We start from the raw sequence: 20,535 nt of genomic DNA on the forward strand, positions 1-20,535 counted from the left end.
ATGCAATCAATTATTTACTGTTTAGTAATTAAATAAATTTAGACCAATTTTTAGAAATTTGTTTTCACTTTAACACAGAAGTCTTTTTCTGTTCATCATTGTCAAAAAAAAAAGCCAAATTAAATCCACTGTGATTCAGTGTTGTAAAACGATAAAATATGAAAGCTTCCAAGATGGGTGAATACTTTTTATAAGCACTGTATAATGTGCTGGTTGAATTGTTATTGTTTATAAAGGCTATTGTATCCTCTTTCTGTCTGTATTTTCGCTCGATTTGTAAAGTTCAGGAACCTACATGTTTTAAATAACTTTATTAATACTCCTGCCACCTTTTGAAGGTTGTGCACATGCACATTCAGGTCTCTCAATACCTTATTGAATTGAACTCTTCACATTTTGCATTTCTTGCAAAGTTTCACGATTTCCTTCTCCTCTATATCAGATCATGATATAAATCAACTGCTAGGTCCTTCCATTTCAGTAGCCTGTATACATTCTTTGAAGTCCATAATTACAGTCTTTAAGCTCTCCCTCCCTGTCTAAAGTAAGGACAGAAAGTGCAAGAAATAAATGTAAATATGTTCAACCCCGGACCCCTTTCCTGAAGAATATAGGATTTAGCAGCAGATCATAAAGGAAAGGGTTAAGTTGAAGGCATCTGTAGATAAAGGATAATTTGCAAGTGCATAGTCGGGATCGTAGAACCATAGAACATTACAGCATGGAAACAGGTCTTTTGGCCCTTCTTGGCTGTGCTGAACCATTTTTCTGCCTAGTCCCACTACCTGCACCTGGACCGTATCCCTCCAAACTCCTCTCATCTATATACCTGTCCAAGTTTTTCTTAAATGTCAAAAATGAGCCCTCATTCACCATTTCATCTGGCAGCTCATTCCACATTCCCACCACTCTGAGTGAAGAAGACCGACCCCATGTTCCCTTTAAACTTTCCCCCTTCACCCTTAACCTATGAACTCTGGTTTTTTCTCCCCTAGCCTCAGTGGAAAAAGCCTGCTTGCATTCACTCTATCTATACCCATCATAATTTTATACACCTCTATCAAATCACCCCTCGTTCTCCTACTCTTCAGGGAATTAAGTCCTAACCTGTTTAACCTTTCTCTGTAACGCAGATTCTCGAGTCCTGGCAACATCCTTATAAACCTTCTCTGCACTCTTTCAACCTTATTAATATCCTTCCTGTAATTAGGTGACCAAAACTGCACACAATACTCCAAATTTGGTCTAACCAATGCCTTATATAACCTCACCATTACATTCCAACTCTTATACTGAATACTTTGATTTATAAAGGCCAATGTACCAAAAGCTCTCTTTACAACCCTATCCACCTGTGACACTACTTTTAGGGAATTATGTATCTGTACTCCCAGATCCCTCTGCTCGACTGTACTCCTCATTGTCCTACCATTTACCTTGTATGTTCTACCTTGGTTTGTCCTTCCAAAGTGTAATACCTCACTCTGTCTGCCATTTTTCAGCCCATTCCTCCAACTGGTCCAAATCCCTCTGCAAGCTTTGAAAACCTTCCTCACTGTCCACTACACCTCCAATCTTTGTATCATCAGCAAATTTGCTGATCCAATTTACCACATTATCATCCAGATCATTGATATAGATAACAATGGACCCAGCACTGATCCCTGTGGTACACCACTAGTCACAGGCCTCCACTCAGAGTAGCAATCCTCCACTACCACTCTCTGCCTTCTTCCATTGAGCCAATGTCTAATCCAATTTACTACCTCCCCATGTATACCTAGCAACTGAATCTTCCTAACTAACCTCCCATGCAGGATCTTGTCAAAGGCCTTAAAGTCCATGTATGCAACATCCATTGCCTTCCCTTCATCCACTTTTCTGGTAACTTCCTCGAAAAACTCTAATACATTGGTTAAATGTGACCGACCACGCACAAAGCCATGCTGACTTTTTCTAATAAGTCCCTATCTATCCAAATACTTGTAGATCCTAGCTCTTAGTATTCCTTCCAATAATTTACCTACTACCGATGTCAAACTTACCGGCCTATAATTTCCCAGCTTACATTTTGAGCCCTTTTTAAACAAATTCCAGTATATACAAGCCCAAATTTGCATCTTTGATTACAAATTGCTTTCAGGATTTAGCTCCGCCCCATTTCTATTCTCCAGTTTTAAATCACTTTATGTCACTGATGTTATGCACATATGTAGTTCTATGTTCTAACAACCTCAATTTTAGGTATGCCTACTACTGGTCTAGTGTGCCCTTCTGCACTCTGTTAAACTGGTGTTGATCCCCAGCGTGATGATAGTGGTGATGTGTGCAATAAGCTGGGCAGCAGGTTACAGACTGCGGTGAAACAGATTTCTCCTGTCATCATTGCCCCACGTATATACGGTTTTGAATTGATCCAAGTCTATCCCATTTAGCAGAACTGCAGCGCTCCCCAATATGATGTGTAAAGACAGGAATTTGTCTCCAGAAACTTTGTAGTGATTACCTTGTTGTCTTGGGTAATGTAAGGTGATCCATCCTGTTTTGTTTTCTCCTTTCTGTTTTTCAAAGTGAGCAATAATGGTACAATTGAGTTGCCTGGCCTCCTAGTTCATTTTAGACGCCATTTAAGAGCAACTACATTGAAATGTTTGAATTTGTATGTGGCCAGAGCAGGTAAAGATGACAAATTCCCTTTGCTAAGGGACTTCGCTACACAAAACTTAATTAAACTATGATGTTTAATATCTTCAAAAGCTGCTTTACAGAAGCATCTAGATGCTTTAAAACTGTTACCTTAATTCAGATAACCATTTATTTATTTTAATACAAAGTTAGTAATGTAAATGATCATGGAATTGTTATTATTACAAAGAGGAGATTGGATGCAATTTGCCTTCTGAAATCTACATTTCATTTCTACTGTTCCTTCAGAAGAGTTGGAAAAGCCGGAAGTAATGGACAGGTTGGTGTACTGTTACCCTTCGAGGCTTGTGTACCCTACAATTCCACTCCCACGTGTTGAAATGCACTTTGAGAATGATTTGGCCTGTGTACGTTATAAAGGAGAAGTTAGGAAAATCAACCGGAACTACTTAAGTAAACTGGTGAGTTACTTTTTTCATCTGGTTTATAGGGTTAGAGAGTATGAAATTGATTTTGTTTATGCAATATAGTGTGAAATGTAACTGTAAGAAGGATTAGTAGGAAGTTGAGAAATTGGTGGCAAGGGACTGGAACTTGGCCTAATGAAATGGTAAAGGCAGAAACCCTTAAAACATATGAAAATGCATTTGAAGCTTTGTAATCTACAAGAAAGTAAGAATAAGCTGAATGCTTCAGTTCCACCTACAAGGACACAGCAGTGAATGGTCTGTCTCTTGAATTTCCGCAATTTTCTGAAGTGATTTAAAATTGGAGGAGAATAGAAATGGGGTGGAGCTAAATCCTGAAAGCAATTTGTAAACAAAGATGCAAATTTTAAGATCAAAATATTACTTAATTTCTCCTGGATCTACAAACCCAGTAGTCGTTTGGTGTTTACATAATATATATTTTAATTTTTTTTCTGCCAAAAAGGATAATTTCAGCTTTTTCCCACATTATACTCCATTGTGCCAAACAGAAAATGACCCACCCATTTATTCCTGCAGACCTTCCTGATAGCCAGCTAATCATATCCTTGTTAGTATGTTATCCTGTATCATGGGCTTTTGATTTTTTTCAACTGTCTGAAATGCAGCACCTTGCTAAATGCCTTGTGGAAATCTAAATATTGTAAATCCACCAGTTCCCCTTCCCTCCCACCTTATACCACAGATGTTACTACTTCAAAGAACTGCAATAAACAGATCAAATATGTTTTTCTTTTACAAAATATTTTAATTTTGCCTGATTACCTTGAATTTTTCTAAATGCCCTTCTAGAAATATCTTTAGTAATAGCAATAAATGTTTCCCTTATTACTGATGTTAATCTGAACTGGCCGAAGTTTCACATTTTGTCTCCTTTTTAGAATAAAATTATTCCATATGCTATTTTCCCATCTAATGGTGTGCTCCCTGGATCTTAGGAACTTCAGAAAATTAAAACTAATGAAATACCAGTCCCACAGGTCATTTGTTTAAGGACCTTAAGATAAAATCTGCCAGGACCTGAGAGCTCTAATTAAAAAGATTTGTTTTTGTCACATGTACATTGAAATATACAGTGAAATGCAGCATTTGCATCAAAACAAATCAGCAAAGTTTGTGCTCATAGCATGCCCACAACTCAGTAGCCTAACTTCCGTCTTTGGAATGTGAGAAGAAACTGAAGTACCCAGAGGAAACCTATACTATCACAGGGAGGACATTGAAAACTCCCTACAGACAGCAGCAGGATTTGAACCCTGATTGGTGATCACTGGCACAGTAATAGCATTACGCTAACATGCTACCAATTCCAATAATTGTTCAGTACCACTTCCTTAGTGATCATAATTTTCCCAGATTCTTCCCTGCCTTCCAGATCCTGATTTGCAACTATTTCTGAGAGGTTACTTGCATTCTGTATCATCTCCAATGCAAAACACTACTGAATGTCAAAACCAAACATTGCCAAGAACCAAGAAATACATATCTTAACAAATTATAAACCATTTTGATATGACAGGAAGAGCTGTACCATCAACAGTCAAAAACCATTAATTTGATACCATAGAGTTGGAAACCATGAGTGAAACATTATCTAGTCAAAAATGAATAATCTCTGTAGTAACAAACCTGTTAAGAAAACAAATGTACAGTGGTGCTAGGAAGTTTCTGAACCCTGTAGAATTTCCTCTTATTTCTGCATAAATATGACCTAAGATATAATCAGATCATCACACATCCTAAACTAGATAAAGAGAGCCCAATTAAATAAATAACAGAAAAAAAGATTGTGCTTGTTCACTTATTTATTGAGAAAAATGCTCCAATGTTATACCTATTTGTTGGAAAAAGTATGTGAACCTCTGGGGTAATGCTTTTTACAAAAGCTATTCAGGGTCAGGTGTTCCAATCAATGAGTTGAGATTGGAGTTCTGGGTTGTAGAGGTGCCCTGCCCTATTTTTTTTTAAATGACACACAAACTCTGATTACTGATAGAGCTTGCTGTTCTCAAAAATTATCTGTTTATGTGCAATATGCCTTGATCAAAACAACTTTTGGGGACCTTGGAAGAAGAATTGTAGAGTTGTGTGAAGCTGGAAAAGGCTACAAAAGCATTTCTAAAGACCTGAGTGTTCATCAGTCCACATTAAGAGAAATTTTCTGCAAATGGAGGAAACTCAGTACTGTTGCTACTCTCCCTAGGAGTGAGCATCCTGCAAAGATTACACCAAGAGCACAATGTGCAATACTGAAGGAGGTGGAAAAAGAACCTAAGGGTAACAGCAAAAAGCCTGCAGAAATCTCTTGAACGTACTATAAAGTCTCTGTTCATGAGTCCGCTATATAAAAAAAACAGTGAATACAGTCGGCCCTCCTTACTGAGAGTTCTGGGACCCCAGAATTAGTTCTGGGACCCCTCGTGGATACCAAAGTTCGCGGATGCTCAAGTCCCTTATTCAACCTGTCTCAATGTGGTGGACCTTAGGACCTGGCAGCAGAACTCTGAATCTGCAGTGTTTCTGTTCACAAAAATAATTACGATCTCGATTGAAAATAAAGTTTTTTGCACATTGGTTGAATGCCTAAGTTGGTGTGGTTTCATTGATTCTATTATAGTTATTATCCTATTATGGATTTATTGAATATGCCCACAAGAAGGTTTGTTTATGGTGACGTATATATACTTAAATAAATTTACTTTAAACTTTGAAAAGTTCCCATTCCAGTGCTTTCATATAGGGTGTGTGCAAATCGAAAGAGAATGTGGATGCCAAAAATATCAAAAACAGAATAACAAGTCAGGCAGAATCTTTGAAAGGAGCAACAGTCAATGTTTTAGGTCTATAACCTTGTGCTTTCTTGGTGCAGCCTTGGCAGTTTTATGCTTGTAGGTAAACAGACAGATGGACATCAAATGCTGCTGACAAATTATCGACTCTGTGAAAGATGCCCTTTAGATTGTCAGTGGATTAAGATGTTCATAGAGGAATGCTGCCAACTGACACATTCCAGGCTGCAGGAGTACTTGCTGAGGGACGCACTGAATCTTGGTGCAGCCATCACAAGGATTCGGTGGGGAAGGACCACTGTGTAGGGTTTTTCCACTCCACTCCATATTGGGCAAGGAAGCCCCTCAATTATTGTTGTAGAGTATCACCCCAGGGGGCAATATGAGTGGCAACAGTCCTATTGGTTTTAAGGAATGTAAGAATGAAAAGGCTTTGTATTGTTTATTTTGATAGAAAAAACACAGAAAAGTGAATTAGACCTTGAAAGAGCTTTATCTTGTCTTTTTTTTTAGGAACAGTTGTATAGGTACAGTTGTATTGATGACCCACGATTTGAAAAGTTCTTGGCAAGGGTCTGGTGTTTACTCAGGCGATATCAGGTAAGCTGTAAACACAGTTGAAATTAACATTAAACAGCATTTCCCTTAGTGATTTCAGTGACCAGTTATTAACTCTGCATCATAAATGCTTTTCACTGAGCCCAAATTAAGCTTCAAGATTGTTTTTTGGCTCTTTTCTCATTATCAGAAGTTGTGTTCTTTCCTCACTGTCCAGTGAAAATCTTGAATTTAACAATAGCTTCCAAATGCTCTGTGGAAATTCTAGCATTTGTGTTGAGGTTTTATTTTTAAAATTTCTCTTGATTTGTTTGTGCATAGTTAAAGGATGTTTTTCTTTTGTTTTTGTTGATGCAATTAATGGCCCACTGTATTTGAACTAGTTCTGGCACAGGCTCCTCAGTTTGAAATTTATTTTTTTTTAAATTATTGGTATAATTGCCTCAGTCTCTTACAGTCTTAACTGCTGATCCCTTTATAAGACCTGTCAGACAAATTACTCATTCAAAAGCAACACTAGTAACTACCATAATTTGGAAGTGCATATGTGGTATAAGGACTCATTTAGAACATGCCTGCCTGCCTTCCAATTAACAACATTACAAGTGTTTTCCCTCTTGGATTTGAGCCACTAGTACCAAAGCCCAGTTTGTTTCTATGTCCGAACCAAGTACAAGTCAGAACATCGTCACCTTCCACAGACCTCAGCTGAACTTTCTTAGCATTTCATGTATTTGGATAATAACACTCTAAGCTGCTTCCTCTCTCCTCAGCCTTAATCTAAGATGGACCTTGCTTCTAATGCCAGTATAACGCAATTGATAGTAAAGCTACTTGTAGCATTATGGAACACTGAGTCGCTAATGGAAAGATGGATGCTCTTTTATGTTCAAGTTTTATTACCATTTGGAGTCTCAATAGTGTTTACTAATAAATGGATTGGTATTTAAAGAACAAGTAGATTTTTGAAAGATGAGGGAATTGAGGTTGATGGGGAACTGGCACAGTAGAGATGAGGCCTGGAGCAGACCAGCTATTAAATGCTGGAACAAGCTTGATGGGTTGAGTGTCTTGCTCTGCTCATATTTTCTTAGGTTATTAACTTAAAAAGAGCACTGGGTGTACATTGAATAAAGCTATGTTATTGCATGTAGAGGAAGGGCCAATTGACATATCAGTGCAAAGTTCTTTAAGAAACAATTTCAGAGAAATTTATCTCCATTTAGTAACGCTTGAAATCATCAGAATGACCACAGAGGCAGAGTATAATTTGCTGAGGCAGCTATTTAGCATGTTTCACACTACAAACTATGAATGCATACAGCTTCTCTCAACCAACCACAGTAGCCTAGGCTTCCTTTCTGTTCTAGCTGAAAACAAAATTCTTATTTATGGAGGTTCAAATTTTTTTCAATGATTGAGAGTGACCAAAATACTTAAGTTCTTGTGAGTAGAGAAATCACTTAATAGGACCAGGTGAGCTGGAATTTTGGTTGGGGTCCATTTACAACAAAGGCTGACATTTGGTTTGCTATTTTATTTTCCTTGTAGATGCATAGCAGTATTTTTCAAAATGATTTACCACTGCATGCCATCATTAAATAACTGCAGGTTCTTGTTAATGATTCTTGTGAAAAGAAATAATTTTATAATAGTGTGTCTGCTTTGTTTCAGTCCATGTTTGGTCTTGGAATACATGAAGGTACTGGCTTGCAAGGGGCTTTACCAGTAGCTGTATTTGAAGCATTGAATAAACAGTTTGGTGTGACGTTTGAGTGCTTTGCCTCACCACTGAACTGTTACTTCAGACAATACTGCTCTGCGTTCCCTGATACTGATGGCTACTTTGGTTCTAGGGGGTGAGTATGGCATCATAATTTATCACTCAAGTTTGTTTTACTGAGCTAAATGCAAATGTTTCTGTCTGTTGTGGTCAATCAGTTAATAAATCTGCTACTAAAATCAGAGTTTGTTTATTTTCTGTGGTTGTTTTTAAGTGGTAATGTATCTTTAAAGTTTTATATTTTGATTATGGTTATTTCAAGAATATTAGTTTGCTCTGTGTTTTCTGTCTTTCTCATCAGTTCCATGTTCGTTTCTTTTCCACATTTTTGTCTCATTAATTACACTTTTTTTGTGCTTCATATTATTTTTCACTTGTGCTTCTCAAGTAATTATAACCATATCCCTCTGATGGACAGATTTGATTCATGCTCTCATTTTACTCCATGCTTCATTTTTATTTTTCATTGGCTTCACTGTAGCATTATTTTGGATGGGTACAACATTCTTCGTACCAAGAAAAGTGGAGAAGAGAAAAATGTTTTTTTTTGTGGGGGGGTAGAGGAGAAAGTATCCATGAGAGTTCTGTGCAAGGCTGTAAAGTTCTATTACTCGTGATTTCCAAGGCACTGTGCTTAATAGATATTACATTCTTAAAAATGCATCTTTCTGCGAAGGTGCTAAAGAGATGGGATTGGGAGAAGGATGATGGGGTACATGGTGGTAAGGATCACTGGAGGATGGTATATTGGTGCGTTTTGGTTGAAGGGATTAATCATTGGCATTTATTAGACGATCACCATTTGCCTAATGTGTTCTGCTCTCATATGCCTTTTAATGTCCTTTCCTCTTATTTTTTTTGTTTTTATGTACTTTATAGTTGCCTTCATTGTAGCTGTGCCTTTGTTTCTATGTAACTCGCCTTCCTACTCCTATTTCTTGTGTTTTTCTCCCTCATCTTTCTTTCTCTGCCTTCCATAGTATTTTTTGTCTCTGTCCATGCCTGTCTTTTTACCATCTGTGCTCTTGTTTATATTTCTCTATCCTTCCCTGGTTTCTCTTTCTCTGTGTTTGTTATTCACGTCTTATTTGTACAACCCTTTTCTCTCTCACTTGCATTTCATATTTGCATTTTTCTCATTCCCTTTCTTCATCAATCGCATGTGTCTCTGATTCCCATGTACATTTTCCCATACCATTTTGAAGTGTCACTCATTTCCATGACTCTCATTTATATGTCATCTAGCTATGTATTCCTTTTTTCTTAATATTATTTTTGAAAAATTATATTTTAGTGGGTATTTGCTAAAGTGGCATAGAATCAAATATTTAGGTTACTTCCACAGTAAGAGCAGTGTTACTGAAAAACATAGGGCAGCTTATGTATAGAGTTAGGATCATTGAATTGCTTGTCAGCAGTTTTTGTGGGATCAGTGATTCCCATTCTGACCAAAAAAAACTAGTAAACTGATTGTGGAATGAAAATAGAAGACAGATCATGCAGCATATTTGGAGAACCGTATAAAATTAACATTTTAGCATAATCCTTCATTGCATTGTAAAATTTTGTTATCTCTGTGATACCTACCAGTTGTAAGCTAAAGTAACAGATCCGAGGCTTTGTTGACCAACTCATTTAATTCATCTAAGGTTTCATGAATTCACTGTGCCTGTTTCCAGACATTCATAAATTAGGCTCAAATTAACTAAGACTACCAGGCTTATTTTTATGTTATCACTCTGTTTGTGAGATTGCCTCACTTAATATGCACTCACTTTCTCAACTTTTGTTCATCTTAACACATTTCCTAATTCTCTTCCACTGACTTGTACAGAAATAAATAAAAGAAGGCACAAATGCCATTTTCAGTACTGGTGCGCTGTTATGAATATCTGTGGCATATATATTAGAAGCTAATGTACTGGTATCAATAGCACTTTTAACTCTGATATCTAATGCATGATGCAATATAACAATTTGTGGACTTATTCAGGGTACAACGTTGTTCCTGGAATCTCATCCAAAGTCCTGGATAATTGATTGGAAGACATGAATTTGAACCCACAGTTTTAACTTCAAGTAGTTAAACAAATCTAATAAAAGAAAACTAGTATCATTAACAATGACCATTAAATTATCTTTAAAAACTTATTTGATTCATAAATGTACTATATTAGGGAAGGAAATATGCCATCCATGTCTGGTTGGGCCAGGTGTGATTCCAGACCCAAAGTAACATGGCTAACTTGTAATAAACCATCTGAAATAGTCAGGTAATTCACTCTGTTTAACCATGTATAATTAGAAGAGGTATGGTCAGAAACTTCTACCATTGCCAGTGATATCCCATGAACTGGGTGTACTTAAGATCATTATCTGACCTGAATGATACCAGTGTACCATTATCAGTACCTGATGTATTTGTATCAATACCAAGTGTTTTGATATCAATTTCTGGAAATTATCATTGTTACTTGGATGTAATTTTATCAATAGAATTATAATTAGATTTCAGGAACAGAGAAGTCTGCATTGGAAATTGATAAGTTGGACAGGACCAGTTGGTCTATCAAGGTTGTCCCACAATTATGACAGAATCCTGCCTAGTCACTTGCTGCTCTCCAGCAGCCAAACAGAGGAAACCTATGGAAAATGCTCAGGAATTGATTTGTACAGAAATTGTTTGTATGTATAGAACAAATTCATAACACTGTATTTTACTTTTTTAAACTTGGATGATCTTCACTGCAGTCACAGGAAAGCTATAAATTTATCTTTAGCCCTTAAAATTTGCTAATTAGTCATGGATTTTTGAGTATTATGTCTCATGTTTAAGAAAGTACATCAAGGCACAGAGATTGCAGAAGAAATTTACTGGAATGGTATTAGATGAAGAAGTTATCTTTAGTTATCTGAAGAGATTAGTAAAGATAGAATTGTTCATGGTGTAGGGAACATTAAGAAACATTTTAATTAAGCTTGCTCAAAATTTTGAGGAACTATAATTTTTTTTTCCTGAATTGTTGGTTTCTTGCATTTGTCTTACCTGTAATTCTGTTTCTGCTGACCACATCAGTGGAGTCTCATCCAAAGTCCTGGATAATTGATTGGAAGACATGAATTTGAACCCACAGTTTTAACTTCAAGTAGTTAAACAAATCTAATAAAACTTAGAAAAACTTAGTCATAATTTGACTTCTCATGAATAAAAAGATACTTTATTTATCCCAAAGAAACTTACAGTGTCACAGTAGCATTACAAGTGCACAGTTTTACAAATATTAGAAGAGATGCAAGAAAGAATGGAAAATAAGTTGCCTGAAACAGTCTAACAGGAGGGGTCATCACTTCCCTGGCTATAGGTTGACTCATTATAGAGCCTAATGGCCGAGGGTAAGAATGATCTCATATAGCGCTCTTTGGAGCAGCGCCGTTTTCTTGGTCTATTACTGAAAATGCTCCTCTGATCAGCCAAGGTGGCGTGCAGAGGGTGAGAATCATTGTCCAGAAATGCCAGGATTTTCCATAGGGTGCTGTTTTCTAACACAACCTCCAGTGTGTCCAGTTTGACTCCTATAACAGTGCCAGCCTTTAATCAGTTTATTAAGCCTGTTGGCATCACCTGTGTTGACACCATTGCCCCAACATACATAGCACTGGTGACAACAGTCTGGTAGAACATGTGAAGGAGAGGCCTGCATACTTCAGAGGACCTCAGTCTCCTCAGCAGGTAGAAGTGACTCTGGCTCTTGTACGCAGCCTTTGTGTTGGTGCTGCACTCGTCTATCATCCAGCTGCACCCCATTTACTTGTTGATCCTCACCATATCCACATTCTCTCCAATAGTAACAGGGAGTAAAACAGGCTTAGTATTCCTAAAGTTCATCACCGTCTCCTTTGTCTTACTGATGAGTTAACTGAGACTTGCACAGATGCAGAAAGCAAACTTCTCTACAGCATAGGAAGCTACAAAGCAAAGGGATAGAAAGCAAATTTGTAACAACATGGTAACATATCTTACAGTCGCAATTCAGCATTATCTAATGTTCTAAGTTGTAGAAATCACTATAGTGTACTCAGAATCTTAAAAATTCTTTGATGGGAGTGGAGGAAGATGATGTAAGCAGGTGAATGTGGCACTTGCTAATTCTTAGCCAATATCAACTGTAATCACAGGGTACAAACATCCATCATGATTATGCTACATTATGAAAATACTAAATTCACTATTTCTAAATTGATCTGATGAATGCAAATTCTTGGTACAGGAAAAGAATTCTTTTAGGACAACAGATGAGAACATATCCACAAAACACCAGTAAAATTTACTGCTTAATTTAAAAACAAAACAGTGTTTCTTGTGACATTCATTGATAACTATTTTGTAGAATAATTACATATTAAATTATGCAGTATATTTCAAATATTCCAGATACTACACAGGTATGTGGAAAACATTCAGGTTACCACATAACTTGGTCAAACTCAATCAATTAACACTAATTAAGCATCCAACAATGAGTGAACCAAGCAGACAAAATCTGGATTTGGCATTGCATTGTTTTATTAAATTTAAACAATGCCTCGCACAGTGCACATTACTTAATTCTTAACAGTGGCAAGATCAAAATTATTGTGAACCTTCTTGATAAATCTGTAGTTTGATATCTCAGTGACAAGATAAAAAATGTATTCGGGTTGCAATCTATATTTAATATTTTCAAATTCAATGTATTACTACAAAGCCACTAGAATTAAGCCCATCTCCAGTCAAGAGATTAACAAAAACATTAAATAAGAAACTTGAAAAATGCCGAAATGGGAATCCGAAATAAAGAGGCCAGACTAGAAATTACTTTAATTTTCAGATTTATAACCATTCATCAGTAAACTGTTGAACCTCTTACGTAGATAGCAATCCAGAAGTAACCCCAAGCAATGCTATTCTCCTCCATGTTTGAGGACTTTAGCCATGAATTACCCTTCTTTCCTTTCAACACAGCTAAACTGATCTACACCATATCACTTGTCCTCAATGCCAGAGACACTTAAAACTTTTGGTTCTAATATAAGTATTATCTACAGGGATAAGACTACCAGGTCTGCCAGTTTTATCCAAGGCCATTGTTGCTTGATTCAAAGAAAGCAAACTTCTCTTTAGTTAATGTTACCTACAAAGGACTGTTATTTGATCTGAATAGCAGAAGCAGATAAATCAATGGTAGACTCTGAGGGAAAAGATGTAATGGGAACCTGGAGGGCAACATTCTCATGCAGATGGTGGTCAGTATTTCAAATGAGCTGCCAGAGGAAATAGTTGAGACAGGTACATTAACAACATTTTACAGGCGCAAGGATAGGAAAGGTTTCGAGGGATATGACCCAAACATGAGCAGGTGGGGGTAGTTTAGATGGGACCCTTTGGGCTGAAGGGCAGTTTTCTGTGCTGTATGACTCTGTGATTGTGAAGCTCCATTCATGCTCTTCTAGGAGAGAAATTCTACCTAGTTGTAGAAGATGTATGAGCAGCATAGTCCTTTGGTTGCTTTTATGGGCATGAAACATCTAACATGCTGCAAACATTTGCAGAGTCAACTTCTACATACATGAAATTTCTCTTTTTTGAAGAATACTTAAGTCAACAAAATAGAATGTAAGGTTAGCTTTCATCATATTAGTTCATACACCTGAAATTTTCTCATCCTGACTATTCACTTGCAAATCATCCTTTATCTAAAGACACCTGCAACTTAATTCTTTCCTTTACGACCAGCTGCTAAATCCTGTATTCTTTAGGAAAGGAATCCGAGGTTGAACACATTTACATTCATTGTTTGCATTTTCTGTCTTTAGATGGGGAGGGAAAACTTAAAGAAGTGTGTAATTATGGACTTCAAAGAATGTAAACAGGCTATTGAAATGGAATGACCTAGCAGTTGATCCTTATAGTGGTCCCATATAGAGGAGAAGGAAATTATGCAATTTTGAAAGAAATGAAAAATGTAAATGGTTCAATTCAAAAGGTGTTGCAAGACCTGAATGTCCATTTGCACAATCTTCAAAGGTGACAGGAGTATTAATAAAGTTATTTGTAAAAACAAAACTTGCATGTTCTTGAACTTTACAAATAGCCAGAATTCAGAAACAAAGAGGATACATTAGCACTTATAAACAATAATTTAACACAACCACACATTCTATCTAATTGTAGTCACCATGTTCTAGAATAGGATCTAGCATCTCTACAGAGGGTACAAGAAAGATTTAGTAAAATGAACCTGGGGATGGAAGGCTTCAATTGCATGAATAGACTTGAGAAACTGAGATTATTTTCCTTAGCACAATGAAAATAGAAATTGAGAGTGTTCAAAGTTAACAATCAAAATTAATAAAGGGTAACTGTTTACAAGGATAAAGTACACAAAATGCTGGAAGAACTGAGCAGGTCAGGCAGCAACTATGAAAATGAATAAACAGCCAACTTTTCAGGCTCGACAAAGCAGTCCCCCGATTTATGTCAGATCTCACCAATGTGGAGGAACCTCATCAGGAGCACCCAATGCAATAGGCAACCCCAACAGATTTGCAGGTGAAGTGTTGCTTTACCTTGAAGGACTGTTTGGGGCTCAGAATGGAGGTAAGTTAGGAGGTGAATGGGCAGCCTAGCATTTCTTCTGCTAACAGTGATATGTGACAGGAGGGAGATTAGAGGGGAGGGGCAAATGGACAAGGGATTCACAGAGGAAGAGCTCTCTGCAGAAAGTGGAGAGTTGGGGGATGCAAAGATATGTTTAGTGGTAGGATGGCAAAAGATGTTGAAGATGGCAAAAGTTTCAGAGAATGATGTGTTGGATGTGGAGGCTCAAAGGGTGGTAGGTGAGGACAAGAAACACACTATTCCTGTTAGGACAGCGGGAGGATGGGGTGAGCATGGATGTTTGGAAAATGGAGAAGATGCCGGTGAGGGCAGCATCAATGGTGGTTATATAACTTGCAGAGATGGAAGGATTGAGAACTAGACATAACAGATGTAGGTGATTGCTTTAAAAAAAAAGAGCAACTCTTTCCAATGCAACATGCAGTCATGATCTGATAGTGTGGTGTCATCAAAGCTTTTCCAAGAGAATTGGTTGGTTAAAGGAAGAAAAATTAGAAAGGGACAGAAATCAGACTAACTATGACTTTTACTAAGAGCCAAAATAAGCTGAAAGGGTAAATGTATAGTGAAAGGTTTTATTTTGTTATTTTATTTAGACGTACATATAGGCCATTCCAGCCCAACATTGCGTGCTGCCCAGCAAACCACTTTTCAGCCCTAGACTAATTGCAGGAACAATTTACAGTGACCAGCTAACCCACCAACTGATGGTACATCTTTGGACTGCAGAAGGAAACCGGAGCACCTGGAGGAAACACGTACATTCACAGAAAAGATCTACAAACTCCTTACAGAGGGCATCGGAATTGAACTCTGTAGTAGTGTCCCAAGTTTCCACTGTGACAGTATATGACAACAACTTAGAAGTATATTGCACCTTTACTGTTTGAAAAATATTTCAAAGCCTGTCACAGTTATCATATCTGTCAAGAGGCGAGAGTAGATATTGGACCACTGGAAAATGAAGCTGGAGAGGTAGCAATGGGGGACAAAAAAATGACAGATGAACTGAATAAATATTTTGCATCAGTCTTCACTGTGGAAGTCACTAACAGTGTGCTTGAAGTCTGAGTGCGTCGGGCAGAAGTACATGGACTTTAGTAAGACATTTGACAAGGTCCCGCATGGGAGGCTGGTCGAAAAGGTTCAGCCATTCAACATTCAGGATGAGGTAGTATTTTGGATTAGATATTGGCTTTGTGGGAGAAGCCAGAGTAGTAGTGGTAGAGGGTTGTCTTTCTGACTGGAGACCTGTGACTTGGTGTGCCACTGGGATCAGTGCTGGGTCCTGTATTGTTTGTTATCTATATCAGTGATCTGGATGATAGTGTGTTTAACTGGATCAGCAAATCTGCAGATGACACCAAGATTGGAGGAGGAGTGGATAGTAAGGAAAGCTATCATGGCTTGTAGAAAGATCTGCATCAGCTGGAAAAATGGGCGAAAAATGGCAGGTGAAATGTAATGCAGGCAGGTGTGAGGTTTTGCACTTCAGTAGTACCAGCCAGGTTAGGTCTACACAGTCAATGGTAGGGCACAGAGGAGTGTTTGTAGAACAAAGGGATCTGGGAATACAGGTCAGTGATTCATTTAAAGTAGTGTCACAGGTAGATAGGGTTGTAAAGAAAGTATTTGATATAGTTGCCTTCATAAATTAATGTATTGAGTACAGAAGATGGGATATTATGTTGAACCTTTATAAGACATTGATGAGGCCTAATTTGGAGTATTGTGTGCAGTTTTGGTCAGTACCTACAGGAGAGAGGTAAATAAGGTTGAAAGAGTGTAGAGAAAATTTACAAGAATGTTGTCGGGTCTGGAGGACCTGGGTTATAAGGAAAAATTGAATAGGTTAGGACTATATTCTCTAGAACATAGAAGACTGAGGGGAGATTTGATAAATGTATACAGAATTATGAGGGTATAGATAGGGAAAATGCAAGCTGCCGGTTCCACTGAGGCTGTATGGGACCACAAGCAGAGGGGTCATGGGTTAAAGGTGGAAAGAGAAGTTTAAGAGGAACATGAGGGAAACTCTTCACTCAGAGAGTCATGAGAGTGTAGAATGAGCTGCCAGTACAAGTGGTGCATTCAAGCTCGCTTTCAATGTTTAAGAGAAGTTTGGATAGGTACATAAATGATAGGGATATGGAGGGCTATGGTCCTGATGTAGGTCGATGGGAGTATGCAATTTAAATGGTTTTAGCATGAACCTGGTAGGTCGAAGGGCCTTTTCTGTACTGTACTTCTCTGTGACTCTTAAGTGAGTGAAGTTGTCCATAATAGGGAGAAGGTGCTTAGGAAACTGAGAGGTCTGAAGATAGATAAATCACCAGGACCAGATGGTGTACACCCCAGGGTTCTGAAAGAGGTGGCTGAAGAGATTGTGGGGGCATTAGTAGTGAGCTTTCAAAAATCACTAGATTTTGACATGGTTTCTGAGGACTGAAAAATTGCAAATGTCTCTCCACTCTTCAAGAAGGGAGAGAGGCAGGAGAAAGGAAATTGTAGGCAAGTTTGTCTAACCTCAGTGTTTGGGAAGATGTTGGAGTTGATTGTTAAAGGATGTGGTTTCAGGGTACTTGGACGCACAGTCAGCATGGTTTCCTTAAGGGAACATCTTGCCTGACAAATCTGTTGGAATTCTTTGAAGAAATAACAAGCAGGATAGACAAAGGAGAATCAGTTGATGTGTACTTCAATTTTCAGAAGGCCTTTGACAAGGTGCCACACATGAGGCTGCTTAACAAGTTAAGAACCCTTGGTATTACAGGAAAGATAATAGCATGATAGAGTGTTTGCTGATTGGTAGAGGAGGCAAACAGTTGCAATAAAGGGCGCCTTTTCTTGCTGGCAGTCAGTGACTGGTGTTTCACAGGGATATGTGTTTGGACCGCTTTTTACACATTGTCAATCATCTGGATAACGGAATTGTTGGGTTTGTGGCAAGATTTGTGTACGATACAAAGGTAGGTGGAGGGGCAGATAGTGTAGAGGAAGCATAGAGGCTACAGAAGGACAAAGTTTAGGAGAATGGGCAAAGAAGTGGCAGATGGAATACAGTGTCAGGAAGTGTATGGTCATGCACTTTGGTAGTTGAAATAAAAGTGTAAACTATTTTCTAAATGGAGAAATTTCAAAGCTCAGAATTGCAAAGGAATTTTAGAGTCATTATTTGCAGATTAAATTGGTGGTGAGAGACAAATGTAATGTTAGTATTCATTTCGAGGACTAGAATATAAAAGCAAGGATGTAATATTGAAGCTTTATAAGGCACTGGTGAGGCCTCACTTGAGTATTGTGAGCAGTCTTGGGCCCCTTATCCAAGAAAGTATGTGCTGACATTGGAGAGGGTTTAAAGGACATTCACAAAAACGATTCCAGAATTGAACGGAATATCATGAAGATGGTTTGTCTCTGGTGCTGTACTCGCTGGAATTCAGAAGAATGAGGGGGATCTCAATGAAACCTATTGAATGTTGAAAGGCCTTAATAGAGTGGATGTGGAGAGGATGTTTCCTATGGTGGGGAGTCTTAAGAGAGAGGACACAGACTCAGAAGAGAAGGATGTTCATTTAGAATGGAGATGAGAATTTCATAAACAATAATCAGAGAAACAGTGAAAGGAATATAGAGAAGATTGGGTTCATAAAAGAACCAGCATGAAATTATTAAAGGTAAATTGTACTTCACCAACCTAATTGAATTCTGATATAACAGGAAATTTTGATCATGCAGATGCAATTGTTATTATCTAAATGAGTTTTCAGGTTCTTGACAGATATTTAAAAGTGAAATTGAAACCAATGGAACAAAGATGTAAAAAGCTGCATGAGGGATATAAAAGTGTATCAAGGATAGAAAGCAGTGTCTATAGAAACTGAGTCAAAAAAGAGGATTTTCATTTATCGGATTGAATTCCTACTCAGGAGAGAGTTTGTGCTCAGATAAGTGCTTTTACTTCTCATCTCTTCTGAGAAAGAAGATTTATATGCAGGAGTAAGAGTTACTGTTCAAGTGGGTTTTATAGAGATTGGGAAGGGAATTTGCTTCGAAAAGAGATGATTTATTATCAGAGTTTTGAAGGTTTCTACCTGGCCTTGCTGAGCTTATAGTCAAAGAGAAGCTTAATATTAAGGATCAGGGAGGAAAGACTTATACTAAAAGCACAGTGTATACATGTATGTATTGAGAGAGTGCTTATGAGTGGAGCAGGGTGAGTTTATGCCCTTTTGAAGGCGTTCATAGGAGAGAATGTTATTACTCACAGGAGAGAGAAAGATTTTATTCAGAAGCATGGATGCTTTTTTACATAGGAGAGGGGGTTTTATGTTTGGAAGGCTGGTAGTTTATCTTAAGCGCTGATACAGTTTGTACTAAATAGTAGGAATATGTTGTTACTTGGAGGAGGTAGGGAGTTGTGTCCAGAGAAAGAGTGGTGGGATTATGTTCAGAGATGGAGTTCACGTTCAGAGAGAAATAATTTATACTCAGTTACAACATGGTTTTTAATCTGAGCAGAGAGTGTCTATGCTAAGAGGAGAGAGATTTCATGATCAGGCAAAATGTTAGATTTTGGTGTGAAGAATGAGAAAAAACAATTTAAACTAAATACCACAATTCTAGGAGAGAAATCTCTGTGTTAAACTATACGTGCAACACACACAAAATGCTGGTGGAATGCAGCAGGCCAGGCAGCATCTATAGGAAGAAGTACAGTCGAAGTTTCGGGCCGAGACCCTTTGTCAGGACTAACTGAAAGAAGAGATAGTAAGAGATTTGAGAGGGAGAGGGGGAGATCCGAAATTGTAAGAGAAGACAGGAGGGGGAGAGATGAAGCTAAGAGCTGGAAAGGTGATTGGCAAAAGGGATACACAGCTAGAGAAGGGAAAGGATCATGGGACGGGAGGCCTAGGGAGAAAGAAAGGGGGAGGGGAACACCAGAGGGAGATGGAGAGCAGGCAAGGAGTGATTGTGAGACGGACAAAGAGAAAAAAAGGAAATGAATAAATAAGGGATGGGTAAGGAGGGGCATTAACAGAAGTTAGCGAAATCAATGTTCATGCCATCAGGTTGGAGGCTACCCACACAGAATATATGGTGAAAGCAGGATCTCCCAGTGGCCACATGTTTTAATTCCACGTCCCATTCCCATTCTGATATGTCGGTCCATGGCCTCTACTGTCAAGATGAAGCCACACTCTGGTTGGAGGAAAAACACCTTATATTCTGTCTGTGTAGCCTCCAACCTGATGGCATGAACATTGATTTCTAACTTCCATTAATGCCCTTCCTTACCTTCTTACCCCATCCCTTATTTATTTGTTTATTCTCCCTTTTTTTCCCTTTTTTCTCTCTGTCCCTCTCACAATAACTCCTTGCCTGCTCTCCATCTTCCTCTGGTGCTCCCCTCCCCCTTTCTTTCAACCCAGGCCTCCTATCCTATGATCCTCTCCCTTCTCCAGCTGTGTATCCCTTTTGCCATTCAACTATCCAACTCTTAGCTTCATCCTTCCCCCTCCTGTCTTCTATCATTTCAGATCTCCCCCTCCCCCTCCCACTTTCAAATCTCTTACTATCTCTTCTTTCAGTTGGTCCTGACGAAGTGTCTCG

General features: G+C 38.1%; 1 protein-coding gene across 5 annotated transcripts in view; it reads left to right on the forward strand.

The window, feature by feature from the left end:
• Positions 1-20,535, forward strand: part of pcif1 (phosphorylated CTD interacting factor 1) — a 110,284-nt gene that overhangs the window by 69,990 nt on the left and 19,759 nt on the right. For 4 of the 5 annotated variants that reach the window (XR_009514047.1, XM_059980408.1, XM_059980407.1 and 1 more), the window contains 3 exons: positions 2,935-3,107; positions 6,437-6,523; positions 8,156-8,340. Coding sequence is in view for 4 of the 5 variants with exons in the window: in XM_059980408.1 (XP_059836391.1) it covers positions 2,935-3,107; positions 6,437-6,523; positions 8,156-8,340 (445 nt within the window). In the remaining variant the exon portion in view is untranslated. The remainder of the gene's footprint in view (positions 1-2,934; positions 3,108-6,436; positions 6,524-8,155; positions 8,341-20,535) is intronic. The other variant, XM_059980410.1, reaches the window with a different exon arrangement.

Source organism: Hypanus sabinus, chromosome 9 (genome assembly GCF_030144855.1).
Source record: "Hypanus sabinus isolate sHypSab1 chromosome 9, sHypSab1.hap1, whole genome shotgun sequence".
Taxonomy (NCBI): Eukaryota; Metazoa; Chordata; class Chondrichthyes; order Myliobatiformes; family Dasyatidae; genus Hypanus; species Hypanus sabinus.